The following is a 27,441-nucleotide window of genomic DNA, read 5'->3' as shown; positions in this document are numbered from 1 at the left end:
TATAATTTTCTGATCATGCCGGTATTATAAAATTTTCGTATAATGTATCAAGCAGCGGGAGAACGAAAATTAGTAGACCACGGGAGGTAATCCACTTAACAAAACAGCCTAGTGGAAAGGCGTGCAGACAAGAAAGATCAACATTGAAACAAGTGGTTGGAATCAACGTTTGGAAGGCTGTGCATGGAGGGAAAGGAATTACTGTCTGTGCGCGTTTGTAACATGGGTTGAGAGTTTTCTGCATGCCGGAGACGTGAAAACAGCTGCTTTCTCAGACAAACTTTATGAAGACTGAAAGTGAAAGGAATGCCGCAAACTAAATTACGGAGTCTGTAAGTGTAAAAGAGACTGGCAGTCTGGGCATATGAAACAAAACATTTAAGATCCGCGCTTCTCTTGGGTCTCTCAGTCATCTACTATCCTTATGTTGGAATGAAGAAAGCGGATCAGCTTCAACCCACCACTCCTTTGGGTCTGTACTCCTACTTTTTATTGTGCTTTTAGTTTTAATGTTCTTATTACATGTTAATTGTTAGCCTATGTATATAGATCTATATAATATATATATCCGGCATCTACTCTATGCTTGTGGGGGTGTGAAATGAAATTAATGAACACCAATTGGCTGAATGCCGTATACTGTGATAAGTATTACCATTGCATATAGCCGCGCTCGGACTACTGTGGCGAAGTTACTGTGGTGAAGTTACCGAGGACCGGTGACGAATCTACCGTGTGACGAACTTACTGGTATCCATGACAAACCCCCAACTTGTTTTTATTATGTTAAGATTGTATCATTGCAGTATTTTAAAACTCATATTGAGCGCGTTTTTCAGTTCCACGATCTGTCACGCACACATCTAGGTTGCGTTGAACTTCTATTATCTATATGAGGTGAATGTGACGTGTGTAAATGTATGGATATATGATTACTTCAAAACAAATCTTGGTATTATTGTTATTGTTACTGCAGTTAATAGCAGTTGACTTGTTTTGCTATTCTTCCATTAAACTTTGTAAAGAAAACTTTTACAAGGGATGCATGGTCACCATCAGGATTAAGGTGTCCAGGAATATCTCAGCTATATTAATTATGACAAAAGTTCAAGTATAAGTAAAAATCAAACTAATCAGTGTTACAAGGGTTGCATAATTTGTAGACTCCAGCCCAAGAAACAGTTTAAGGTACACACACGCACACACACACACTCACACACACACACACACACACACACACACACACACACACACACACACACACACCAATCTCACATTTGCTGCAGTTTTTTAAGTCTGTCTCTTTCAATTTTTCTCAGGAAACGATCAAAGGAATCTGCAGTCAGGAGTAAGAGCCAGGGAGGCAAAGGACCAGCACACACCAAGGATAGCAGCCTAAGGGCGATGTCACACACACAGCCAGCAAGGGCTATCACCTCACGTGCCAGGTCGGGAGAAGTCAGTGCAGCCCACAGCCAAGATGCAGCATGGTCTGCTTGTAACAGTCCTGTTTCTTCCTGTGCTTGTGCTTATCTTCGTACCAAGGATAGGCGGACAGCAAGGTAAGATTGTGATTTCTTAATTGGTTTCTGTTCTTTTCTTGGTAATGGTGTGCATTTTGTTATACATGTATGCATGGATTGTGCATTCTCATTCTCATGATTCTGATTTAATGATGATGTGAGTGCCATGGTTGTGCACTTGAGCTAGTTAGAAAATTAATGTTTACTTTCCGCAAAGGGGGATGTTTGTGAGTGGGAGGAATGGATGATAGTACATTTCATTGGCAGTTTGACAGCATTGTTTTTTTGTTTTGTTGTGGTTATAGTAAATTAGAAATTTGAATCGGTGTCACGAACTGAAAACTCTGCTGAACAATCCCTCTCAATGCTGTCAATGCGCATGCGCCAATCTTGGACTTAAAAAATGCGACCCTTTGACCGAACGAACCATGGGTTAGGGTTAGGTTGTTCACGACCTGATTAATCTCCCCATGTTGGCGCATGCACATTGACCGCATTGAGAGGGATTGTTCAGGCAGAGTTTTAAGTTCATGACACCGGGATGGTGGTATTTTAAATGTGCTGAACTGAGCAATGGTCAACATTTTCTGTGAATAATTGTGTGAAGAATTTGTATAAAGTACAAAAGTAAAAGTAAGTATGCAAGCCCCCCTCTCCCCCCTCTCACCCTTAGATCTCTCTATTAGACTCTCTCTCTCTCTCTCTCTCTCTCTCTCTCTCTCTCTCTCTCTCTCTCTCTCTCTCTCATGTTTACACAAACTCTGTCTTAATAGTAAAATACTCTTGCTGAATCACTATAATCCTGTCCGTCTCATTCAATTAAAAACAAACACTGCATACAAAAATGGCTAACATTACTTTTGGTAGTAAAGAAACCTTTCGAGTGTCACAGAATTTAAAGCATGTTGTAGTTAACCAAGTATTTACATAAGAAAACACCACGTAGAACAACTAGGAGTATAGAGCAAGACAGATAAGCATAGGAACTGGGTTGAGATGCCCTTGTGCAATGAATGCAATGGCATGGTCAGAAAATGGAACTTGTGTGTTGGCATTGCAAATTTCAATTGATTTGTTAGCATTCAACACGTGCCGGCTCTTCTTTTGAGCTATGCTAATGTCTGCAAACATGCAACATTGGAATTGGGAAATATTCAGTTTGCATTGTAACACTAACAGGTCCTGCTACCTCCAGTGCGCTTTTCTCATTTTCAACTCACCAGTAGCTTCCTCATCTAACCCCCTGTGCCCCCCCCCCCCCCCCTTTCCAGCTCTGATTAAATCCGATTGACATGTGTGTTGTAGTAATTCTATGAAAATCCTGTGGAATTCCATTTATTTGTTGACTTTCAGCAGTGTTCTGCAGCAGAAGTTATTGGCATCACAGAAAATGCTGCAACATTTTGTTCCAATTCCATGGGATTTGGAACACAGATTACTTTGCTATTTTCATTTTATATGCCATGCTTCTCTTTAATTTCTAGCGTTCAGATTGACCACCTAGTTCAAAGGTATTGATGTCTTGAACTTTACATGTGTAATAATGGAGTGGATTCCAGCATGTGTTGTGCTGTACTTATAAAAGTTATTTTTCACCATGCACTGGCTTAATTATGCACATTGCGTACAGGAGGTGTTGCTTGATTGAGAATTGAAAGCAAGGTATCCTGCTGTTACTGCTTTAGTCAGTGCAGGCAGGGGCGGACGAGGGGGGGGGGGGGGGGGTGCACAGAGTGCAGGTGCACCCCCCTCCAGCAAAAAAAAAAAAAAAAAAATTTGGAAAGCTGATTCTATGACCATTTATAAGTTCAAATTGGCACCAGATGGCACCATTTTGCTTCTTTGGGCCAACAATTTTTCTGGGGGTCATGCCCCCGGACCCCCCTAGCAAATTCGGGCGCTTCGCGCCCATCACATTCACTTTCGATTCAAAGTGCACCCCCCCTTACAAAGGAACTGATCCGCCCCTGTGCAGGTGCAGTGTTTAGCATATATGTACATGTAGCATTTTTAAGTTTGTGTGGGTTTCTGTCGATCTCAGAACAATATACCCAGAATAACTTATCAACTGGTTTTGATTGTGAAATATATATATATGCATGTCGTCAAAAGCTGCTGGTTCTGTGCAAATAGAAAATAGCGATGATTGTTAGATTGTGCAGTTTGTGAAGTTATGTGCTTGCATTATATCTGTAATATGATCAGTTTCAGTTTTATAAAGTATATGCAGTAATAGTAATACATGAGTTAAGAACAATGTTTTTGAAGTAAATTTCAAACTGAACAATGAAAATAATCCTTAAACCGACTGCATTCCCATTTTCCCAGAATGTCTCTATTCAGACCTGTGTAATTTTACATTAACATAGTCTCAGCTAAATTACAGTGTGATTTATTAGTGATATTTTTATGCTCAAGATTCATAAACTACTGCCTTTTGTATCCTACTGGTATCCCCATTCATTGAATAAAGAGTAAGTATGCTGTCTGAGTAGGTTCACAGGATTGTAGTATAAGTCTCTGTTTTTCAAATGAAACAGTAGCTAAAGGAAGACATTTTGAAATCAGGGGGAATGCAAGGAATTAATTTCTTAGACAAATTTGCTGAAAGGATCATAAAAGTTCTGCCAATCCCCCAGTATTATAACAATGACGGCTAAGTTTTGGGCAATTTGAAAGAAATGTTAGCGTTCTGTCAGTGCAGATGAAATCCCTGAAAATGCAGAGTGAAGTTTGCTTTACTTGTCATCATTCTCTGTGTATACATGTTCAGCAAGCTTAAATGAAAGGAGTTACAGCTTCATGTTAATCATCGGTGACAGTTCACTGGAAATAGCTTCTGTGCGGCTCAGATGATAACTTTTTCTATAGCAATAAACTATGCCGGGGCTCATGATCAAGCTCTTTATCAATGTATGGTGTGTTGTAAATGGGCAACAGACTTTATTGATGGGGTGCTCACAGCTGGTCAATTATCCTTTTATGTGTGACTGAATTTGACTTTTAGTTTTACTCTGAAAAAAGAATCCAAAACAGGCTGATTTAGAATATAGACGGCGAGAGTATGTTTGACTGTAACTGCGTTTTTGTTTGCTGATTTGCTAGGCTTTAATTTAAACTGAATAAAACAAAAATGAGATACTGACGGGAAGAAATTACCTTTAGATAGATATCTATATAAAAAAAAAAACTACAGAAAATGAAATAACCGTTTGGTTTTTGCATCCTATCTCTGTAACTCAGACTGAGAATTTATCAAAAAGAATATAGATGTTTGTTTGATTGTTTTGTTTGTTTGTTTAATGGAACAGTACCCATGAAGCCTTTCACACTATTCTGTCATGCAGGAAAAAGCCCTGTTTTTAAGATTAAGAACTGCATAGTTTTGCAATTGCATCTCAGTAATTCACCTTTAGACATTGAAACCATGGAATTTCCAACTTGGCAACATTCCTTAGTAAATTGTACATATATAAATAAGGCCTAAAAAAAAAATAGGTGTGGTTACGGTAACCCGACCTACCCTATTTTTAGGGGCGGACCCTATAACTTTTTATTACATTTGTCAAAAAAACCCCACAAAAACCAAGAAAACGAGTGCAGAAAACGCAATGAAAGCGAAAGCGCCCGAGTCGCACACTTATTTCCCTGTCAAGTAGGTTTAATTTGTACACATTAGAAAAAAAAGTTTAAAAAAAAGTGATTTCCTACCTTCCTACCCTATTTTTTTTGGCTATGTTACCGTAACCACACCTATTTTTTTTTTTTTTGCCTAATACATGTGAGCATCTTGCATACATGAAAATTAATGTATTATGAATAATGTTGCCAAGATGTATTGCATTGTTTCAAGGTATGGAAGACCCAAATAGAAAGGAAAAAAGGAATATGTTTGGATACAACTTGCAGCAATTACATGAGAAAATGTAGGGGCAGGTGGGTGTGACATGTTCGACTGCACCCGTCAGACCTTAACATTTTGTTTGCTTAGTTTTTAAACCTTGGCAGGTGTATCTAGCGCCATTGAAAGAATCGCACAGATCATGCATGCAGGTATGGATCTCTCCTTATTCGCTTTTGGTCATGTTCTCATTGGAACAATCAAACATCTCCTGGCTACCTGCCGTGACAGGCAAACACAGAGAGAGCAGATTCAAACACGCTGATCCAGTCCAAAACAACCAAGGCAGGCTTCTGGGGCGCTTTTCCCTGTAGGCTGCAGACTGCTAAGTGCATTTGCACACAGTGGATTTCCTGCCGATTATTGATGTCTGTGTGTCAGTGTCAGAGATGGGGGTTAACGGCTTGAACCAGCTTTTGAAAGGTTTGGTGTGTGGGTGTCAGAAAATGAGAAAGTTTCACTGTTTGTTTCTTTTAACTGATGTGGTATGTGCTGTTTGTAAAATGATGACACTTTTCATTTCAATGCAGGGATTGTATTGTTGTGTTTTTCCCCCAGTCAGGGTGGATATAAATACTGCTACGGTTGGAAGATGTACACATGGAGATAGACTGTATCACTTGTGTTTTAGACAAAAACTTATCCTTTCATAGGATTGTGTGTGTAAATTCTCTCATCACAGTTCATATTGATAACAAAAAATAAATTGGGATAACACAGGCTTGATTAATTTACAAGCATGCATACCGTAAATCAGTGCTTCTACCATGTTAAATAAATAGAAGGTTGAAATCATGTAGATTTTACAGGGCTTTTGAGGGTAGGGTAGTGCTGTGATAACAAATTTACAAAAGGTACGATTAGGCAGCTATTGTGAGATCTGTTTTTCGTGTTACGATGTACAGCCATCTCTTCACAATGGCAGTACGCCTGAATAATGAAAGAGCTGGCTGGCACACCCATTCATTATGTCAGTGTTTGCTCCGTTTAAGCATTGAGTGGTGTTAATACACTGTTTCTACTTGTTTCTAATTCTAGTTATTATTGACACTGTAGCTGTTGACTCCTAAATGCTGCATGCAGGGTGTGTGTGTGTGTCTGTCTGTCTGTCTGTCTGTCCGTCTGTCTGTCCGTCTGTCTGTCTGTTTGTGTATGTCTGTGTATGTCTGTCTGTCTGTCTGTGTGTGTACAGTCCCCGGCGAAAGAAACCCAACTCATTCGCTCCCACTGTTGCGAGTGATTTTTTTGTCATTTTCAAATTGTCGTAAAATATGAACCAAATAAGGTAAATCAAAAAGAAAAACAGATTCGTAGAGGATATTTTACTGGCTCTACGACAAGTGCATAGTATTTAATCGTTTTTATTTTTTACTTGTTCATAAATTGTGTTATACAGGGTGGGGGTCAAGCGAGTCGTGATTGCAGGCAAACGTGTCACTTCAACATGCTACAAAAATCGTAAAAATGCATATTTTTTTTAACAAGGTAAAGATATTTTTGGAGGAAATTCATTTCTCAACAACACCATTTAATTAGAATTATTCGCCAAAGCGTTTAAGACTCAAAAAAATGATCAAAGATCACTTAGACAGTGTTAAAAAAGGTTGTTTGGCTCACGGGGACTGTACTATGTACTGTGTGAGTTCATGCGAGTGTACATAACAGATCAGCAGGAGGGTTTGCTTTTCATTTTCAATGGCAATGTGTGTCCACTGCTGAATAGCGGAGATTGTGATTTAAAAAAAAAAGTATTTAGTTTGTTTGGTGAAGGTCTCACTGGCTTTTGATTCAAAATTATTAAATAGGATTCAAGTCCCAGTATGTCTCAAATGGTTTACAAAACGATTTAAATCTTCCAATGAGAAAAGAAGTTCTAAGCTTATGGAACACACTTGCAATAGCATTTAATAGCATTACATGGAACAGTTCGTTTGCATTGCTATTTAGCTCACGTAAACCACACACCAGATTTCGTGGTTTATCTAACCCCTGAGCCATCGTGAACCCGTGTGATCCACTTTCCTTTTTTTCACAATTTAGTGGTCAGTTTGTGATTTCAAGTCAATGTGACTGGCTGTATCTGCAATAGCACGTTATTATGTACCTTTGAGTCACACGAACTCGGCGGCTTCAAAGAAAGCGAGCGCTATGCAGAAAAATTGTCTGCTTAGAGACACGGCCTTTCATGACCCTGCTTCCGGCCTATCTTTTTTAAAACTTTCAAAACTTCGAATTGTAGATCTGCTGATCTTGTCTTGATGAAAAAAGAAATCTTTTATGATTTAGGAATGTTTGTGTTACAAGCTGTCAATTTATTATTTAGATTTTAAAAGTTAGTCAGTAGTCTAGCGCCAAAAACGAGGCGCCTGATTGTAGAACTGACGGTCCACGAAAATAAATTCTTTGAAAATGTCTCACTCTCGACGGAAAGCAGCCAGGATGGTCCCGTTCAGTGAGCGTTCAAATGGAAGGGTGTACTGTGTGTAAAAGCCTGACAGTATCTGTGATGGTTTACGGGAGGCTTACTGTGCCTTTAAGAACAAATTATACATGTCCAGAGGCCTGTTTAATTTCAGCTTGGCTATGAGTAATTTATGATAGCTGTTAAGATTGTAAAGTTTTATGACAGTTATACATTATCACAAGGGGTTATAGACATGCGCAGATAATTCATATAGCATTGCGCAACTGACATGTATGCAGGACTGAAGTGATATGATTTCTGTTGTGGTAACCCCGGCTGTGCTGATTCCAACAAGATCACTTGTCTAACATGCACATGTAATGGCATACCATACAGGCACAGTCACATGCACACACTGACATGAATGCATGTAATTGAAATGTACATAAATTAAAGATCAGTTAGTCAGTCAGTCAGTCTCTCTGTTCATATGACTGACCGTCTACCTAATTTTAATTGGTAAGGAAAAAAAGGTTAAAGGTGCATTAATGCCTTAAATGTTTTACACAGTCCTTAGACAAATACACCATGTAGTATATGAAGTAGAAAAACAAAAAATAATTGATTACAATCAGCATAGAAAACTGTGCAACAGATACACTGCTTACAGAGTAAGAGAGAGAAGGAGAGAAGAGACAGACAGACAGACAGCTAGACAGACAGAGAGACAGACAAAAAGACAGACAGACAGACAGAGAGAGGCAAAGCTGGAAGGTGTAAAGTCATCATAACTCTCTGACCATGCCCAGCCAAACACTCCTCATATACTAGTCACCCTCAGGGCTAAAATATGCTTGGACCCCAGAAAATTCCTGAGGGCAAGCAGGACATTGATATGAAGCAATGAAGTGAGTTGATCTGGGGAAGGTTATTGTGTCGCTCAGGGGGTGTTTGAAACCCAAAGCTTGGGTCAACAGCCCTAACAATGACCCTGTTTTGAAAAAGGCACCGCTTGACCGCCCTCTCTGTCCTGACAACCTTCACTATAAATGCCTGAAGCTTTTTGATCACCGGTCTCTTGCAAAGCCCATAACCTCCCTTCCCTCTCTTGTGTTTTTTTCTTCTTCCCGTTTTTCCCTTTTCCCTTGGTTTCCCTGTTTCTCTTTCCCTGTTTACCTTTTTTTACCCACAGAATTTCCCCTATTGCTTTTTTGTCCATACCAGGAAAAGAATCTACCACCTGAGGCCTTATAAAGGTTTAGCTAGCCTATGAGACATTTTTATGTTGTGCTTTGACTTGAAAAGCCTTGGTTTATTTTGGCTGTGAGAGAATTGTCTGAGGCATCTGCAGCTTTGGGTCAATGGCAAAGGGCCTCTTGTGTGTTGTGGAGGGACTGTGGGGAAAATATTTGGCATTTTTCACCTGTGATCTGATTTTGTGCGGTCAAGTGAAGTGTATTTCTTTAATAAAATCTTGTTTAAACCAAGTGAAGTCGTCTGTTTGTCAACATGATATATGCCACGTAAATGTGTACTTTTGTGGTCCTGTGTGCATGTCTCTGTTTGCATGTCTCTTTCTGTCGGCCTTCTCTCTGCGTCTATCAGTCTGTCTGCCTGTCTTCCTCTCTCTGTGTATGTGTGTGTGTGGGTGTGTGTGTGTGTGTGTGTGTGTGTGTGTTAGTGTGTGTGTGTGTGGGTGGGTGGGTGGGTGGGTGGGTGTGCACCACCGTGTGTGTGTGTGTACGTGTGTGTGTGTGTGTGTGTGTGTGTGTGTGTGTGTGTGTTGTATTGAGTGCGAACGTGATTGCAGGCATGCGGCGCGCGTGTGTGTGTGCGAGTCGACTTTTCTGTTCCTTTGTATTATATTGACATACATGTACATTTTAATGTTCTATCATGCATTATGTATTCGTATAGGTAATGTTGTAATTAGTAATACTGTATGATTGCGATTGACAATTGTCCTTTTATTGTCTTTATTTTTATGTCTTAGTTTAGCAGGGACAGATTGTAAGACTAGGCGTGAGCCTAAAATCTCCATCCTCAAGTAATAAAGTTCGTTCGTTGGTTCGTTCGTTCGTTCTCTCTCTCTCTCTCTCTCTCTCTCTCTCTCTCTCTCTCTCTCTCTCTCTCTCTCTCTCTCTCTCCATCTCTCTCTCTCTCCACTTCTCTCTCTCTCCATCCTCTCTCAGTCTCTCTCTCTCTCTCTCTCTCTCTCTCTCTCGGTCTCTCTCTCTCTCTCCTTCTCTCTCTCTCTCTCGGTCTCTCTCTCGGTCTCTCTCTCTCTCTCTCTCTCTCTCTCTCTCTCTCTCTCTCTCTCTCTCTCTCATTCTCTCTCATTGTTGTCAAACTATCTCTCCCCATTCCCCATGAACAGTGGATTCCTGTTCCTTTAATGGCTGATACAAACAACAAGGGGAGAACCATAAAGCAGTGTTATTTTTTTGTTAAACACACCAGGTGAGCAAAAAGGAGCACTCCTGGTGGTTTAGCAGGCTACATACTGTCAACAGAGCCATATGCAAGGAAAATAACACACACATAAAAGAAAGGAAAACAGGAAGACAGACACAGAAAAAAAGGTTTACTGTTGCTATATGTGAAGCTTGGTGAACTGTTAGTTCTACATGTACTTGCACAGCTGTATTAGGCTGGAGTTCAGGAATACTTCTTTCTGAGGTCTAGCTGTTATTATTGTGCTTAAAAAAGTAGTTGCTAGTTACTGTCAACAGGAAGAGAGATTGTGTGTTTGCATGCCATTGCATGTATGTCTGTATCTTGCCTACACGTGTGTTATTAATATATGACTGTACATAATTTTCCTTAGAAATAAGATCCACTGTATGCTTTATGGAAGGCAAACGATTTTATTGAATGTTCAAGGGCATCACTGTAGCCTTACCTAAGGTACACTTGGGAAAATCTATACAGGTGGTTATTCAATATTTTCAGACCTGGGGGCCTTTCACTTTCAGGTCCAGGGCTGAGTCTAAACACTGTTACATATCTGTTACACAGACTAGGCATATATTGCTTTAATCCGATCCGCCCAATTGAGATAATTGAATTTGTGTTGAGATTGAAACAAGATGTCTCTAGATAAGGCCCAAAAAAAAAAAATTGTCTGTTTCTGGTAACATGGCTAAAAAAGATAGGGTCGGTAGGTCGGGAATTTTTTTTTTTTTTATTTATTTTTTTTTTTTTACCCCAAATGTAGACCAATAAAACTAACTTTAAAAATCGCGCAAAGAGACTGGATTCACTATACATAGAGACAAGACACTCAACACATTTACAAATCGTCAGCGGACTTTCGTTTTCACACGTTTTTGTTGTTCATTTTCTCACCCTGTCCTTTACCACCCAAAAAAAATAAAAAATTTTGAGTTTGGAAAAAAAAAGTTTAGGGTCGGCGCCGAAATTTAGGGTCGGTCGGGTGACCAGAAACAGACAATTTTTTTTTTTGGCCTAAGTGTGGTTTACATGTGTGAGTGTGTGTGTGTGTGTGTATGTGTGTGTGTGTGTGAGTATGTGTGTGTGTGTGCGGGTGTGTGTGTGTGTGTGTGTGTGCACATTAAACTGTGTCTGCTGCAGTGTTGGAAACATTTAAAGGGATAGGTTGTATGCTTGATTCAATCAGCGTACCTACTGCATATTCCATGAATTTTGATTCTCTTGGTTTCAGGTTCTCAGCAGTGCATGCTTATATATAAAGTTATAATTTTGAGTAAATGAAATTCAACACAGTACTGTAAATGACTAAATCCCTGTGAAGAAGTAGAAAAAAGACTGCAATCTTTATTCAGGGAATAAGAGGATGACTTAACAGTCTGGAACTTGATAAATTTGTTGACCTAACGCTTCATAATTGGTAATTGTTATTGACTGTTTCAGATGGGTGCTCCTGTGGGTTTGAGTCATCCTGCATAAACAGTACGTGTACCTGTTCCAGTGGTTTTTCGCTGCACACCAACGGCAAAGACTGCAAAAATGGTGAGTGGGGTAGAGGCAGAGATGAAAAAGGGGTAGGTGTGTAAGGGGTGGGGTGGGGAGGGGGAGAGATTCGAGATGGAGGGGGGGGGGGGGGTAGTAAGAGTGTGTAATACTCTGTGTGTGTGTGTCCAAGCAGATTTGTGAACACAGTACTGTGAGCATTCTCCGTAAACTCACCAATTCAACTGTGTGATTTGATATTGAAGAATATAAAAGCTTCTCTTCTATCGTGAAAATAGTTTAAAACTAGACCATCATGTGCATCAGGACCAATGGCGAACACAAAGCAAGAATGTTTGCCTTTCATTCTTCTCCAGCAAAATACACCATGGAATGTTGAACATCACAAGTATACACCCAGTTTGACATGGTCATAATCATAGCCTGTAAACACTGTCGCAGTTTAGACACTGCTGTGATTTTGACAGATGTGCGGCATAGTTGCCTGACAAGTATTTTGACATGCATGACTGGTTTAGCATTTAGTGGTGTCAGAATTCTTGAATGGGTGTCATTATTGTTTGATTATGTGCGTCTCTTTCAGATACCTGCGCTGCCAGTGATTGCCTCAAGTGCTCTGAACCCAGTGTTTGTATAAGGTGATTCAGTGTGGCAGTTTTATTATCGTTAAATTCACTGGTGTTGTTCAGATATATCATCAGTGTTTATATGTTTGTTGATTTTGTTTTGTTTGTGAAGTTTTGTTGGTTAAGCTTGTTTTTATGCCTCAAATCGAGTGCATTGCTGTGTGTGTGTGTGTGTGTGTGTGTGTGTGTGTGTGTGTGTGTGTGTGTGTGTGTGTGTGTGTGTGTGTGTGTGTGTGTGTGTGTGTGTGTGTGTGTCTTTTATTACCTAGATTTCCAGTTTGTGTGTGTGTGTGCGTACGGGCATGTGCATTTACTTGCTTACATGCATATTATATGTCAATATATGTGTGACGTATGTGTGTGTACATGGGCCAATGTGTTCACTAAACACACCAGAAAGCGTATAGTCATTACTGAAGACATTTCCCCAGAAAACTAACCTTTGCAACTCTCCGTGTGTGTTGTTATTTTTAGATGCGTGAATTTCATCCTGGCTGATGATGGGAGGTGTGTGGACCGATGTACCGGAAATGCTGAAGTACGCACTGAAGGTCGTTTCCAGGGCACCGTCTGCATGCGTAAGTTTCACAGTGATGTGGGGAGGGGAGGGGAGGGGAGGGGCGAGGTCTTTTGTTGAGTACAGCATTCTTGGGCTAGCTTAACTGATTGGAACAGACAAATCCTGCGCAATATAATTAAGACTTACTTTTGTCTAAGTTTTTCCACTTTATGGATGTATAGATATCATGCTTATCTGTATGGGAACTTATTGTCACAATAATTTTTTCTGTGAACACGCATGTAATATTTGCAGACATAAGTTGATTTCAGTACCAAGAGAGTGTAGCACTTGCAAACAGAACTGAAATAATTGTAGAGCACTGTGTAAGTCTTGTCAATTTTTATCAACAACATGATGCTTCCTTTGCCATCGAAAAATTGCTGTCTAATTGTAGTGAAAGGAATATTGACAGCAAACTTCAATGATCCCTGTCTTCCTGTAGTTTAAACAAAATAAAAGATTATTTTAAATTTTTATTGTGGCACTGACAGTTGGAGTTATCTTCACTGCGGATGAGATTATAGTCTTCCTAAATTTATCATATTCTTTACTGCATTGCTTCTGAATTTCACTATTGTTGTGGGGGGTTTTCAGCACCAAGAGAAAGCAGCGACATTAAGCAGATGTAGAGATCAAATAACCAAAGGGAAGTAAGCACTCTAAATGCATACAACACATGTAATGGACTAAGCGAGAGTTATACGGAACTTCTTCTTCTTCTTCTTCTGCGTTCGTGGGCTGAAACTCCCACGTACACTTGTGTTTTTTGCACGAGTGGAATTTTACGTGTATGACCGTTTTTTACCCCGCCATTTAGGCAGCCATACGCCGTTTTCGGAGGAAGCATGCTGGGTATTTTCGTGTTTCTATAACCCACCGAACTCTGACATGGATTACAGGATCTTTTTCGTGCGCACTTGGTCTTGTGCTTGCGTGTACACACGGGGGTGTTCGGACACCGAGGAGAGTCTGCACACAAAGTTGACTCTGAGAAATAAATCTCTCGCCGAACGTGGGGACGAACTCACGCTGACAGCGGCCAACTGGATAAAAATCCAACGCGCTGCCGACTGAGCTACATCCCCGCCCCATACGGAACAAATCTCCTGGCACCTGAGAGAATAACAAGCATTGAAATGAACAAGCGACTTTAAATGAGGATGTTAATTTCAATGCTTGTTATTCTCTCAGGTGCCAGTAGATTGGTTCCGTATAACTCTCGTTTACTCCTTTGCATGTATGCATTTAGAGCGCTTACTTCCCTTTGGTTATTTAAGCAGATGAGATTTTAGTCTTCCTAAACTTATCATATTCTTTACTGCGATACTTCTCAATGTCACCATTGTTATGTTGTGTTGTTTTTTGTCCAGCCCAAAAAGAGAGCAGCGACACTAAGCTGATCATCGGTATAGTGGCGGGCGTGGGGGCCGGGCTTGTGCTGTGTCTGGTGGTCATTCTCATCGTCTGCATCTACATCAGAAAAACCAGGTTTGTAAGAATCACCAAACGAGAACGGTTAGCTTGTGGACGTCGTTTCATTATGGACAGAACGAAATGTGAATGTTCTGTTTTGTCTGTAATTCAATGTTCCATAAACTAACTCTTTTTGTTGTTGTTTTCCTTCTTGGTTTTGGAACGTTAGCGTTCCATTTCTTTCGGATTTCTAATGTTTTTGGTTTGTATGGTTAGATTTAGGATAATCTAATACATATGACCATGCTGTTGATTCAACGGGTCGACACAGAAATTAAGTATTTAAAACATCCCACACATTCTCTTCTTTCTCAGAAAGATGTGTTCTGTTTGACTGCCATTTTTTAACGTGAATTGTGTTTGGTTTGTGATTTTAGGAAGAAGGTAACCCTTCAGAATCAGCACTACAAAGCAGCACACATGGAAATGGGCAACATCAAACAGGTGAGTTTACATCTGATATTGGAGCAGTGTTTTCTTGGAAAAGGAAAGGACATCAAGTAAAACATATAATTTTGTAACTCAAGAAATTACATTTCTGCTTCCTGCTATCTTTGAATGAGCAAACCCATAATGGAAGCTAAGTGTTTTTTTGTTTTTCTTCCATTATAATTTGTCTGTTGTGTATCTGCATGTACCCTGAAAGCAAAATATGTCTGTCTGTCTGTCTGTCTCTCTCTTTCTCTCTCTCTGTCTTTTCTTTATCTAAACATATGTGTGTGTGTGTGTGTGAATACCGTTAGGAGTGACAAAAGTCTTGCATCATTTGAATTCTTAATATTCAATTATCAGTAACCTATTTTTTCAAATTTTTTTTCAGTATCCAGTATATGACAACCAAGGCTATGGTATGTATTCCTGTGAAAGTTTTCACTTTGCTGTTTTTGACAACGGTTCTGTTTGACTGATAAAACAACTTAGACAATTTGAGGCCTTCACGTTTTCAAAGTTTTGAATCTTTGCTTATGACTTGCAGTGAGTCATTATGCTGTTTGTTTATTTGAAATTTGTATACATTGTATTCACAAGATTTTTTTAGTATCTTTGTGGTTAATAACTACGGCTGGTTAAATAACAAGTGTTTTTTATATAAATTGTATTCACAGGATTTCTTTGGTATATTTGTGATTACAGAAATAACCACGGCTGGTTAAATAACATGTTTCTTAAAGCATTTTTTGACATTGTTCTTGAATTTTCTGATCTAGTAATGCAGCAACACATTTATATTTCCAATCTCAGTTTTTCTCATGCTAGAGATACCAGCTAGTATTTTCAACTGGTTGTTCTGTGCAGACAATGAGATGAATGGAGATCTGAAGACTGGAGTCATCGACCCTGTAGTGTACGCCCACCATCTGGAACAGCTGCGACCTCACACGGAGACACTCATGATGCTGCTGTCACAGATCCGACCCAAGTTACGAGCCATGGATCCCGCAGATCCGAGGGTGTCGACATACAAGTAAGAATGTCTTCTGAATCTGAATATGTTGTTGTTCCAACATACAAGTAAGAATGTCTTCTGAATCTTAATGATATGTTGTTGACGTCTAAAAAGGCTATAATCACAACAGGATGTGTGCTCAGCCTACTGTCTTTTTAGATATGAAGGCTTCTGGTTTCCAGGCGGAAATCTTCTGGATTTTTTGTACCGGACTTTGATATCAATGAACTTATTCAAGTCTATTACTGTTCAAGAAAAAAAGTTTAATGGTGAAACTTAAGTTCTTTCAGCTGGTTGTTGCAAAGAATTATGATCAACTGTTTGTGTTTTCAGGGGTGTGATACATCAGTTGTGTCGGGTGTTAGTGTTGCTGCATAAAAAGGATGCAGGTTCCAGCATACCTTCAGACGCCCTGGGAATCATTGAATGGGCCCATCAGATGTTAGAAGATCATCGACAACAACACGAGGTGAGTGTTTTCTTTTGCTTCTGCCAAGAACAGAGAGCTGGGATAGAAACATGTGGGTTTACAGTAGACCTCTGATGACAGGACACCCTTGGGACCTGCTCTATGTTGCAGGTGTCCTTTCATGACAGGTATATTTTGGTCAAGCTAATAGGTAAAGGGACAGGAGGTGTCCTTTATGGGAAGGTGTCCTCTTATCGAAGGGGCCTCAAATCACAAGTGTAAGTGTATTGATCATGCACATACAGTGTAACCTGCCTATTAAGACCCCCTCATTGTGGACCTCCCCCCTTTTAACACCTTGATTTTTTTTTTTTAGACTTTCTGCTCGTAAATTTACACCAATTTTTTTTTCTTCTTCTGCATTCGTGGGCTGAAACTCCCACGTACACTCGTGTTTTTTGCACGAGTAGAACTTTACGTGTATGACCGTTTTTACCCCGCCATTTAGGCAGCCATACGCCGCTTTCGGAGGAAGCATGCTGGGTATTTTCGTGTTTCTATAACCCACCGAACTCTGACATGGATTACAGGATCTTTTTCGTTGCGCACTTGGTCTTGTGCTTGCGTGTACACACGGGGGTGTTCGGACACCGAGGAGAGTCTGCACACAAAGTTGACTCTGAGAACTAAATCTCTCGCCGAACGTGGGGACGAACTCACGCTGATAGCGGCCAACTGGATACAAATCCAGCGCGCTAGCGACTGAGCTACATCCCCGCCCACCCCAGTTTTAAGACTCTCTCCTTTTAAAGACCTGCATTTGTCAGATGTGTGGCGGTCTTGAAAGGGGGTTCCACTGTACAGGACAATTTCACACAGCATCTTTCTTTCTGAAGAGGTCAGCAACAGGCTGACTACAATTTGATAAAGGATTTACCAAGACTGCTTTCTGTTGTGTTTTCTTTTTGGTTTGACAAAACTATTTCTTCAATTTTCCCTGACAGTTGCATCATGATGCGGTCAGTCCAGACGTCCTTGGTGATCTGGGTCACGGCCGCATCTCCTACATCGATGTTGACATGGAGACAGAAAGGCTACGGGCCCCTCTCCCTACTAATACAGTGTACGCTGAGCCTGGGGGCAGTGTCTCTCAGTCCTTACGCTCGGCGAGTGCCGTCAGCCCGTATAGCTCTGTGCCTGTACCCATGCCTCCTGGCAGTTCTACGTTTCCCAGGTACGAATGGATTTTGTGTGCATGTTTGTGTGGGGGGGGGGGGGGGGGGGATGGGGGGAAGACTTATATTCCTCACAATGTTCACTTTTTTTTTGTCTCAATGTTTGAGGGATAGGGTTCGTGCCGGGGAATGGCGAGGGTTGTGTTGCAGAAGAGAGAATGTATTTAATCTGCCACACAAAACAGAAAAACAAGAGAAAGGTTGATTTTATTTTGAATTATTTGTTCGCAGGACCTTTGCTACGATTCATCGAGCCCCGTCAGTCCCTGGCACTGCCAACAACAATAATGGAAGGGGAGTCTACTCTCAGGACACCATCAATCGTCATACCAGCAAATCCAGCAAGCCAAAGAACAAATCCATAGGCTACTTTGCAAATGGACGCTATTATGATCCCAACCCCATGCCTGAACCGGAAGTTTACGCCCCTGCTAGTTCTTACAGTGATAGAAGTACGGCACATTTGTCGACGTTCATCCCTGATCGTCCAAGGTCAAGGTCTTTGTCTTCATCAGAAGCGTCCAGTGAAGGGTGAGTGTGTGAGCAGTCTTTGTAAATAAGTGATTGTTGTATGAAGCAGCTGTGATTGTTTTACTGCTGAATGCTCAATACGTGAAAGTTCTACTCTTTTCCTTCAAGTTCTTTGATGGTCTGTATATCACAAGTGTTAGGTAAAAAAAAAAAAGTTGTATGTTTCTGGTCACCCGACCCTACCTAGTTTTTTCCCGCCGACCCTAGACTATTTTATTGCATTTGTAAAAAAAAAAAGAAAAAAAAAGAGTCAAAACGAAAGTAACAGACGGCAGACGACACAAGGGGGATAACCCCGCATCCCTTTTGTCTCATTTGTTTTGTAATGTGTTGTCTTTCTCTTTGTATAGTAAGTCCAGTCTCTTTGCGTCACTGTATAGTTATTTTCTACCCTGACAAAAAAACAAAAACAAAATAAAAAAAAATCCCTACCTACCTACCCTATTTTTTGTAGCCATGTTACCAGAAACATACAACTTTGTTTTTGGCCTTAGGAATGAACGGGGTATGAATGTGCCGAGTCAGAGTACGCTTGTGACGAGAGATTCGGCATGCATGTGGATTAGATTATTGTTGTGGTTGAATGGTTTGCAAATGACGTGTATGTGAGCTGTGTGTGAACCAGTGCAGGCTAGGGCAGTGAACGGTATGGATGTGAGGTAGAGTGTGTAGTAGAATGGTTAGGTTAGACTAACTCTTCTATTTTATTATTTTATTCTCCGTTTTTTTTTTTTCGTACACTGTTTAAGTAGACTTTCAGTAGACTTTCCTTTCTTAGGTTAGGTTTAGGTAGCTTTCTTTTCCATCTGTAATTATAAATAAAGTCTTGTTTATCGTTCCTTCATTATGTCGTTTGTTATTTTTTCATTGTTTGTTTGTTTTATTCTGTTGTCTGTGTTTCACGCCATTTGCCACTAACCTCACTTCTCCTTCGGAATTGTGACACTGTTCTAGCCTTTGTTCATGCTTCAGGAGCAGGCATGAGGTTTTTTTAAGTAATTGGCAAATTACCGGCATCAGGCCTGGGTACCCATACGATTTTGCTGTATTTTGTGCTCTTGATTGTCTAAAATACAGTATGTACCGTCGGTGAAAGAAAAATATGACGAAAAACATTCCTTGACGACTTTTCTTAAGCGCATTTCTAAGCCATCTTATAATTTGACACACTAATATTAATTCTCATGCCTACAGGCTTTTTATTTTTGTTTTTTGTTTCTTTTGTTTTTACAATTTCATGATCATGTGCTTCAGGAGGTTGAAATGATCTGAAAAAAATGCCAATATATTGATTCATTTTAATAACGGTTGTGAATTGAACCCTACAAAACTGTTAACTTACGAAGCTTGAAACAAGCTCAGAAGCTGTGGGAAAAGTTGACAGTGAGATTAAGATAGAGTAACATGAAATTGTTGCTGGCATTTAGCTGTCAAATCAAATCAAGCGTACTGTAGGGTTTTAGTCTTGCCAGTTCGTGACTTCATTAAGTATTACAGTGGAATCCCCCTTTTAACTCACTCCCTATGAACCACTGCTATCGCAGTGGTCCCATGCACACCACTTCCCCACGAACCACTGGGATTTTTTTAGCTCAATGACGTCAATTTTTGTACGAAAATAGAGAGGCTGGCTCTCAAGTTTAACCAATCGACTGCAAATTACCAAGCTAGTTTCACTTCTGTCTGCTGTAGAACGATGACGCGAGGTTTGATTTCGTACTCGCTGGCTTTGTGCAAATTTGCATAACAACAATGGCGTCTACCAGTACGACACGTGCTGAAACACTGCCACGTGCTGAAACACTGCTATCGCAGTGGTTCGTGGGGAAGTGGTGTGCATGGGACCACTGCGATAGCAGTGGTTCGTAGTGAGTGAGTAAACCATGCGAATTTGAAGTGATGGCCCTGCGTTCAGCGTAATTTTGATGCCAGAAAAAGGGTTATTTATACCCCCCACCTAAATCAGCTATTTTCTAAGTAAAACACTTGAAACTTTGCACTGAAGGGCATCAACATATCAACAGTAAACCCTGAAAATTTCAAATATCTGTGTTGAGTACTTCTTTAGTAATGATTTTTTTACCAACTAATACAAATGGCCAGTATACAGGGGAAAGCATAGGAAAAATCGCACAGTAGGGAGTGAGTTAAGACCTTGTTTTCTCAGACTTTCTGTTCATAACCTCTGTAAAATTACCCCCATTTTAAGACTCCCTCCTTTTTAAGACCTGATTTTCTCACATTTTTGAGTCACTTGAGAAAATGTGACTCTATGTAATCGGTCAGTGTTAGTCTGTCCGGCCGGCCGTCCGGCCGGCCGGCCGTCCGTAGACACCACCTTAACGTTGGACTTTTCTCGGAAACTATCAAAGCGATCGGGCTCATATTTTGTTTAGTCGTGACCTCCAATGACCTCTACACTTTAACGATGGTTTCGTTGACCTTTGACCTTTTTCAAGGTCACAGGTCAGCGTCAAAGGAAAAATTAGACATTTTATATCTTTGACAAAGTTCATCGGATGTGATTGAAACTTTGTAGGATTATTCTTTACATCAAAGTATTTACATCTGTAGCCTTTTACGAACGTTATCAGAAAAACAAGGGAGATAACTAGCCTTTTCTGTTCGGCAACACACAACTTAACGTTGGGCTTTTCTCGGAAACTATAAAAGTGACCGGGCTCAAATTTTATGTGAACGTGACTCATTGTGTTGTGAATAGCAATTTCTTCCTGTCCATCTGATGCCTCATATAATATTCAGAACTGCGAAAGTGACTCGATCGAGCGTTTGCTCTTCTTGTTTGAGATTGTATTTATTCTGTTGCTATTTTAACTGATGTCCTGTTGATGTGTGTGTTTCAGAGATGGTTATGGAGAGGAGGGCAGTGACGGAGACATCGACATGTTTCCATTTGATCCAAAAGATGCCACAGATCCTGTTGAAGTCTGAGTCAGTCAAGTCAATATTTATTTTTTTAAAACCCTAGGGTTACATGAATTCTACACACACAAAAAAGAAAACAATTGCAATAAACACGACAAAAAAGATACGTAATAATGAGAAACAACACTTGAAAGAAACGCGACGGGACAACGATAACATATGTACCGTGAGTCGAATAGCATGGTGTGCCTTGTAATTGTTCATTGTCCGAGGATGTTCAGAGCTGTAGAGTAAGACATGTGAGACGCACTTGCAGACTGTCTGCAGACTTTAAGTTTAAGAAGTGTGGACAGTTTTCTGGTTGTGAAGGTTATTTTCTTCAATGGACAGCTGAATTTATGTGGAAACAGCTGACAGTTTTTAGAAGACTTGCACAGAGCTGTGGAAAGATTTTAAGTTTAGAATTTAATTTGGTGCCTGTTATGTTCACTGGAGTAAAGGTTGTTCTTTGTAAAGGTTGTACAGGAGCTGGTGATTTGAAGAACCAGCATCAAGATTTTGTTTTGCCCTTTTTTCATTTTTCATTACTTTATTGTCCCATCGCTGGGAAATTCAGGTCGCTTCCTCCCAGTGGAAAGCTAGCAGCAACAGAGTCGCGCTACCCAGGTGTCTGCGTGTTTAGGTGTATTCAGCCACCTGCACTTATGGCAGAATGACCAAGGTCTTTTACGTGCCATTGTGATGACACGGGGGTGGGACATGGCTTCCGTCTCTGGATCTGCACATAAAGTTGACCCGTGTCCGTCCCGGCCCGAATTCGAACCTGTGACCTTCCGATCACAAGTCCAGTGCTCTGCCAACTGAGCTACCGGACCCCCTTTGGTACTTACAACCAAGTATTGCCTTTTTTCGCTGATGCTTACATTTTACACTGACTCCAGTGTTTCACATCCACTTTTTATGATCGTCTTATGCAAGACGTATAATAGTTAAATCATGGAATTTTGACCACTTGTAAAAACTGTATTTTTCTGCTTTTTTAGTGTGATAAAGGAAGTTAAAAGCATCTGAAATTTCCATGTACCTCACTTGCTAAGGTTTGTTACGCAATTTTCTCCACATGCCATTTTCATTGCCATCAGTTTTCATTGCGATATATTTGATTATTTCTTCGATTGATTGATTGATTTCACATCCATAAGTTCCTCACGCAAATGTCTCCACATGCCATTTTTGTTGCCTTCTGCGAGTTCAATATTTTATTCATTGATTGGTTAATTGAATGGTCTGTTTCAGATTGATTTTTGATTTTCTGTGTGTTGGTTTACTCAAAGAGCCTTTAGATTTGAAATACAGTGAATTTTGCTGTGGGTTATGAAAGAAATGCTCCGGAGAAAAAACCGTTTTGGGATGTAGCCATCTTGGCAAGAAGCGCACATTTTAACAATATTTTTGATAGACCCCTCTGACTGATAATGGCATTATATTGAGCTGCATGGAAGGTGCCCAGATCTGCTCTGTGGATGACACTCTTAATTGTTTCTGATACTTTGTCTCCACGGTGTTCTGCAGCTTTTGCTGAAAGATATCTGACATTTCTCTGTATACCGTATCTTTGGTAAAAACTTGAACGTTTTTGTGTGTGAATATTTTGAGAGAAGAGTCTGTAAAATCTCTGTCAGGCGTACAACAAGATGCGTTTATTCCACTTTTCCTATCCAGTGAAACAAAACATGTTTGTATTCCAGCACTTGGAAATCCTCTGTTGTTCAGTTGTACATTGGTCATTCAATACATAGAGAGCTGGTGGTATTAAAACCCTCAACGACATATCATTCCAGAAACAATAAATCATGGCTATTTTTGTACTTTTTTTCTTCTTTTTAATCTCTTCAACATTTTGCCGTTTATTTTGTCAATACTGCTTCCATGTGCCTTACGTTTTTCTTTGAGTGAGATGCCTATTGTTTGAACTTTTTGTAAGAAAAGTGAAAATAAACTTCAGGTTGTGGAGTTTAGCAAGGGCATATTGTCCAACAGTTTTGAGAATGTATCACAATGTGCAATGTATCTTAATGTGCAGTGTCTTAGGCAAAAAAAAATAATAGGTGTGGTTACGGTAACATAGCCGAAAAAAATAGGGTAGGAAGGTAGGCAATCACTTTTTTTTAAAACTTTTTTTTCTAATGTGTACAAATTAAACCTACTTGACAGGGAAATAAGTGTGCGACTCGGGCGCTTTCGCTTTCATTGCGTTTTCTGCACTGATTTTCTTGTGTGTTTTTTTTTTTTTTTACACAAATGTAATAAAAAGTTATAGGGTCGGCCCCTAAAAATAGGATAGGTCGGGTTACCGTAACCACACCTATTTTTTTTTTAGGCCTTATTCACATTGTTTGCTTTCAGCCTTAGATATTAAAAACTGCAAAGATAATATATATATAGATAATGTTTTTATTTTTGTATTGTTGCACTATATTTTTTTTTATTTGTGAATTATTTAAATTGTGTTGTGATTGTTTTCATATCAATTTGTTCCCATTTATCAGAACACATAATGTTCTTCATGGAGGTTGAAACAGTCCAAGCAAGTGTATGTCCTGATGCATTTCATAGGATTGTGATCAATATTAATAATCAATGCACCAATATACAATCTTGAACTTCATTGTGAATCAGTATAGTAGTGATCTGGAGATCACCAGGGCCCTCTGTAGGCGTAGTTCTGGGGTTAAATTGAAAAACAAATTAGGGGAAAAAACTGAATAAATTTGCATAACAGTCGGCAACTTAGATAGATATTTTTGTACCACTGTGGGGTTTTTTCCACACAAAAATAGATCAGTAAAAACATCTAATCCCTAAAACTACTGAGCTCTAAATAGTTACTGATCCTATGATTGAAGATGTGTTGTTGAATTATGTTAAATTGTTGAGTCTGGTTTTTTTTAAAAATTTTTTTACATAGACAGTAGTTAGTTAAGAACGAAAAAATCAGCTCAAACAATGTATCTGGTCATTTAACCATTTTCTCAAATGCAATCATGTCTTATGACTGTTACATAAAAAAATACTGTGTTATGATTTTCCAATTAAAGCCAGTAACTTACATTTAACGAAAATGTTCATACCAGAATCAAACAAAGCCAACCTTTTATCATTTGTATAATGATTGTGCAATTACTAGTGGTTCAGTTAATGTCAGCAAGTGGGATTAGTTTAGTGTCTGTAGCATGGATTTTGATTTATTGCATACGCAAACAATCACATTGTGCAGATTGTGTTTGTGTGTGTGTGCACCGTGGATTTTAAGAACATACTGTTTGAACCTGTACATCAGTGTGGAGTAATATGGTGGTAACACTGGAATGAAAGAATGGGTTGAAGTGTTTTTACGACCCCCCGGCCCCCCCCTGTTATGCTGATTTAAACTGGGAATATAATCCTGTGTGTACTGATGGCCTTTATGTCAAATTGGAGTGTTTAAATGCATCACACATTTACTGAGAGAAAAAAAGTGCACTGCTGAGTAGAAAATATGGTAGACTAATTACTAAGAGAGAACATTCATACTGTTATAGCTGTTACAATGTATTTACATTCCCTGATGTTTTGTTGATACTTGCTCAAGTCATTGATGTAGTCTGTAAATCATTTGTTGTATCTTGTGTGAATATGTATGATTTTGCATTTATTTGAGTGATTATAAAATCTAAATTGAATATTTTTGTAATGGTATGAATGTAATGTTGCAATCATTCTTTTGAGCATGATTGTTCTTGTGTCACTATTTTCTAATCCTTATTTTATTTGCCTTTTGAAATAATATATCTTTGGCTTTTTCTTTTTCACACAGTGTTGCATTGGAACCCCATGATAAGTAGAAAATCTGGATGGCAGCCAAACGTTCAGTACAGGCATCCTCTAGAAAGCTAAGCAGGTGATCTATAAAGGCCAAGGGGAAGTAGCTCAGACAGTGTCATTTGTTTGGAGATGTCTTCTTATCGGAGTTTCCTCTGGTTTCAGTTTTTGCTTTTACTGCATGTTCCACGAGTTCAAAACACTTGTTAATACATATTTCAAGCCAAGCCAAGCTTTTCTGTATCAGTTCTTTGATTTGTAACTGTAAGAATTCAGAGGTCGTTGGAAATTAACAGAGGTCGATTACTTTTAAAAGTGAAAAAACTGTGACACCTCGGAGACCTCTGAAACGTCTCTTGAATCAGATCTACCAGATAAGTAAGCGCCTAGGGCTATATCTAGATTAGGCGCATAAAACATGATCACAATAATAATAATAATAATAATAAGTTACTTAACATTTAGATTTGCTCATCAGTATACCATTGCTACCCGATGCTCCCCAGCATGTCGTAAGAGGCGACGAACAGATTCTGTTTCTCCTTTTACCCTTGTTAAGTGTTTCTTGTATAGAATATAGTCAATGTTTGTAAAGATGTTAGTCAAGCAGTATGTAAGAAATGTTAAGTCCTTTGTACTGGAAACTTGCATTCTCCCAGTAAGGTCATATATTGTACTACGTTGCAAGCCCCTGGAGCAAATTTTTGATTAGTGCTTTTGTGAACAAGAAACAATTGACAAGTGGCTCTATCCCATCTCCCCCCCCTTTCCCCGTCGCGATATAACCTTCGTGGTTGAAAACGACGTTAAACACCAAATAAAGAAAGAAATGCCTTTGACTTCCCCGGCCCCGAATAGAGTTGGGTACCCTTTTCCAGCTGAACCTGAAAAAAACAGCCATGCATTTATATTCCTGTTTCCGGCCCAGTTATAGTGTTCACCAAGTCGGGAAGGTATATAACCTCTCCAGTGAATTTATTGTAGTTAAATGGGAACTTTTTTGTTGCTTTGTTCCTGAAGTGCAGTTGCTCAAAATGGGTTGTAACTGTTCATAAAACTTGTACAACAGTATTTTTGTTTGCTGTCTCTTGTACTTAAAACATGAGGATCCTGTCTTACATACTAAAGCTTTGATTCTTTGTAACCAGTTAACACGCTGTAACCTCTGCTAATCAATAGTTATTCACAGTGTGTGATACAATGTACATGTTCTGTACTCTGTTTTGGATTTGCTGACAATTTCTCTTATTATTAATGCTGCTCTTGCTTACTTTTTCTCTGAAAACTGAAAACCTCCGTATCCATTGGCCTCTTTACAAACCAGTTGCTGTTGTGTTAAACTTAATATTAAACGGTATTCATTGCACCATTAATTAATAAATTAATTATAATTAATTAATATTATATATTAAGGTATTCATTAATTAATTATAATTAATTGATATTATATATTAAGGGACACATTCCATGTTTCATTATAATATGGTCCATTAGCATGATGATTATTATTTTCAGTGTTGACAAGTTATCTGTACTTGATTCTCTGACAATTGGAATCTCAGTTCATCAGTGTTACGCTGTTTTAGGAAAAATTAGGTTACATAATTTTATATGAGTTAAACAAAGTTAAGATTTTCCTGCTGTGTGGTATTATAATTCCAAAACAAAAGTAATAGTATGTTACTCTTGAAGTGATTGGAATTTTTTATGTGGAAAGTTCCTTTTAACCATACAACTTACATTCCTCAGGCTTTAGCCATGTTTGTTTTTTCCAGTTTAAGTTTTAATTGTTTACCCTTTTGTTACATTTAGTCAAGTTTTGACTAAATGTTTTAACATAGAGGGTGAATCGAGACGAGGGTCGTGGTGTATGTGTGTGTGTGTGTGTATATCTGTGCATGTGTGTGTAGAGCGATTCAGACTAAACTACTGGACCGATCTTTATGAAATTTTACAAGCGAGTTCCTAGGTATGATATCCCCAGACTTTTTTTTCATTTTTTCGATACATGTCTTTGATGACGTCATATCCGGCTTTTTGTAAAAGTTGAGGCGGCACTGTCACACCCTCATTTTTCAATCAAATTGATTGAAATTTTGGCCAAGCAATCTTCGACGAAGGCCGGACTTTGGTATTGCATTTCAGCTTGGAGGCTTACAAATTAATTAATGACTTTGATCATTAAAAATCTGAAAATTGTAATTAAAATTATTTTTTTATAAAACGATCCAAAATTACGTTCCTCTTATTCTTCATCATTTTCTGATTCCAAAAACATATAGATAAGTTATATTCAGATTAAAAACAAGCTCTGAAAATTAAAAATATAAAAATTATGATTAAAATAAAATGTGCGAAATCGATTTAAAATCAATTTCATCTTATTCCTTGTCGGTTCCTGATTCCAAAAACATATAGATATGTTTGGATTAAAAACACGCTCAGAAAGTTAAAACGAAGAGAGGTACAGAAAAGCGTGCTGTGCAGCACAGCGCAACCACTACCGCGCTAAACAGGCTCGTCAATTTCACTGCCTTCTACGGACTACGGTCATTGAGAAAAAATGCAGTGCGTTCAGTTTCATTCTGCGAGTTCCACAGCTTGACTAAATGTAGTAATTTCGCCTTAC

At 39.2% G+C, this 27,441-nt stretch overlaps 1 protein-coding gene across 1 annotated transcript; it reads left to right on the top strand.

Moving 5' to 3' along the window:
* The first annotated feature begins 119 nt into the window (after positions 1–119).
* On the top strand, positions 120–21,072 carry LOC138960189 (uncharacterized). Its single transcript, XM_070331964.1, has 13 exons — positions 120–472; positions 1,320–1,562; positions 11,723–11,821; positions 12,366–12,420; positions 12,883–12,986; positions 14,341–14,458; positions 14,821–14,887; positions 15,264–15,291; positions 15,740–15,908; positions 16,224–16,359; positions 17,304–17,533; positions 17,766–18,065; positions 20,930–21,072. Exons 2-13 carry the CDS (start codon positions 1,481–1,483, stop codon positions 21,015–21,017), a joined length of 1,476 nt encoding a protein of 491 aa, XP_070188065.1. The 5' UTR covers positions 120–472; positions 1,320–1,480; the 3' UTR covers positions 21,018–21,072.
* Positions 21,073–27,441: the final 6,369 nt, after the last annotated feature.

The sequence above is a fragment of the Littorina saxatilis genome, linkage group LG2 (assembly GCF_037325665.1).
Source record: "Littorina saxatilis isolate snail1 linkage group LG2, US_GU_Lsax_2.0, whole genome shotgun sequence".
Taxonomy (NCBI): Eukaryota; Metazoa; Mollusca; class Gastropoda; order Littorinimorpha; family Littorinidae; genus Littorina; species Littorina saxatilis.
Note: the sequence above shows the minus strand (reverse complement) of the source record. Positions and strands in the feature narration are given on the sequence as shown.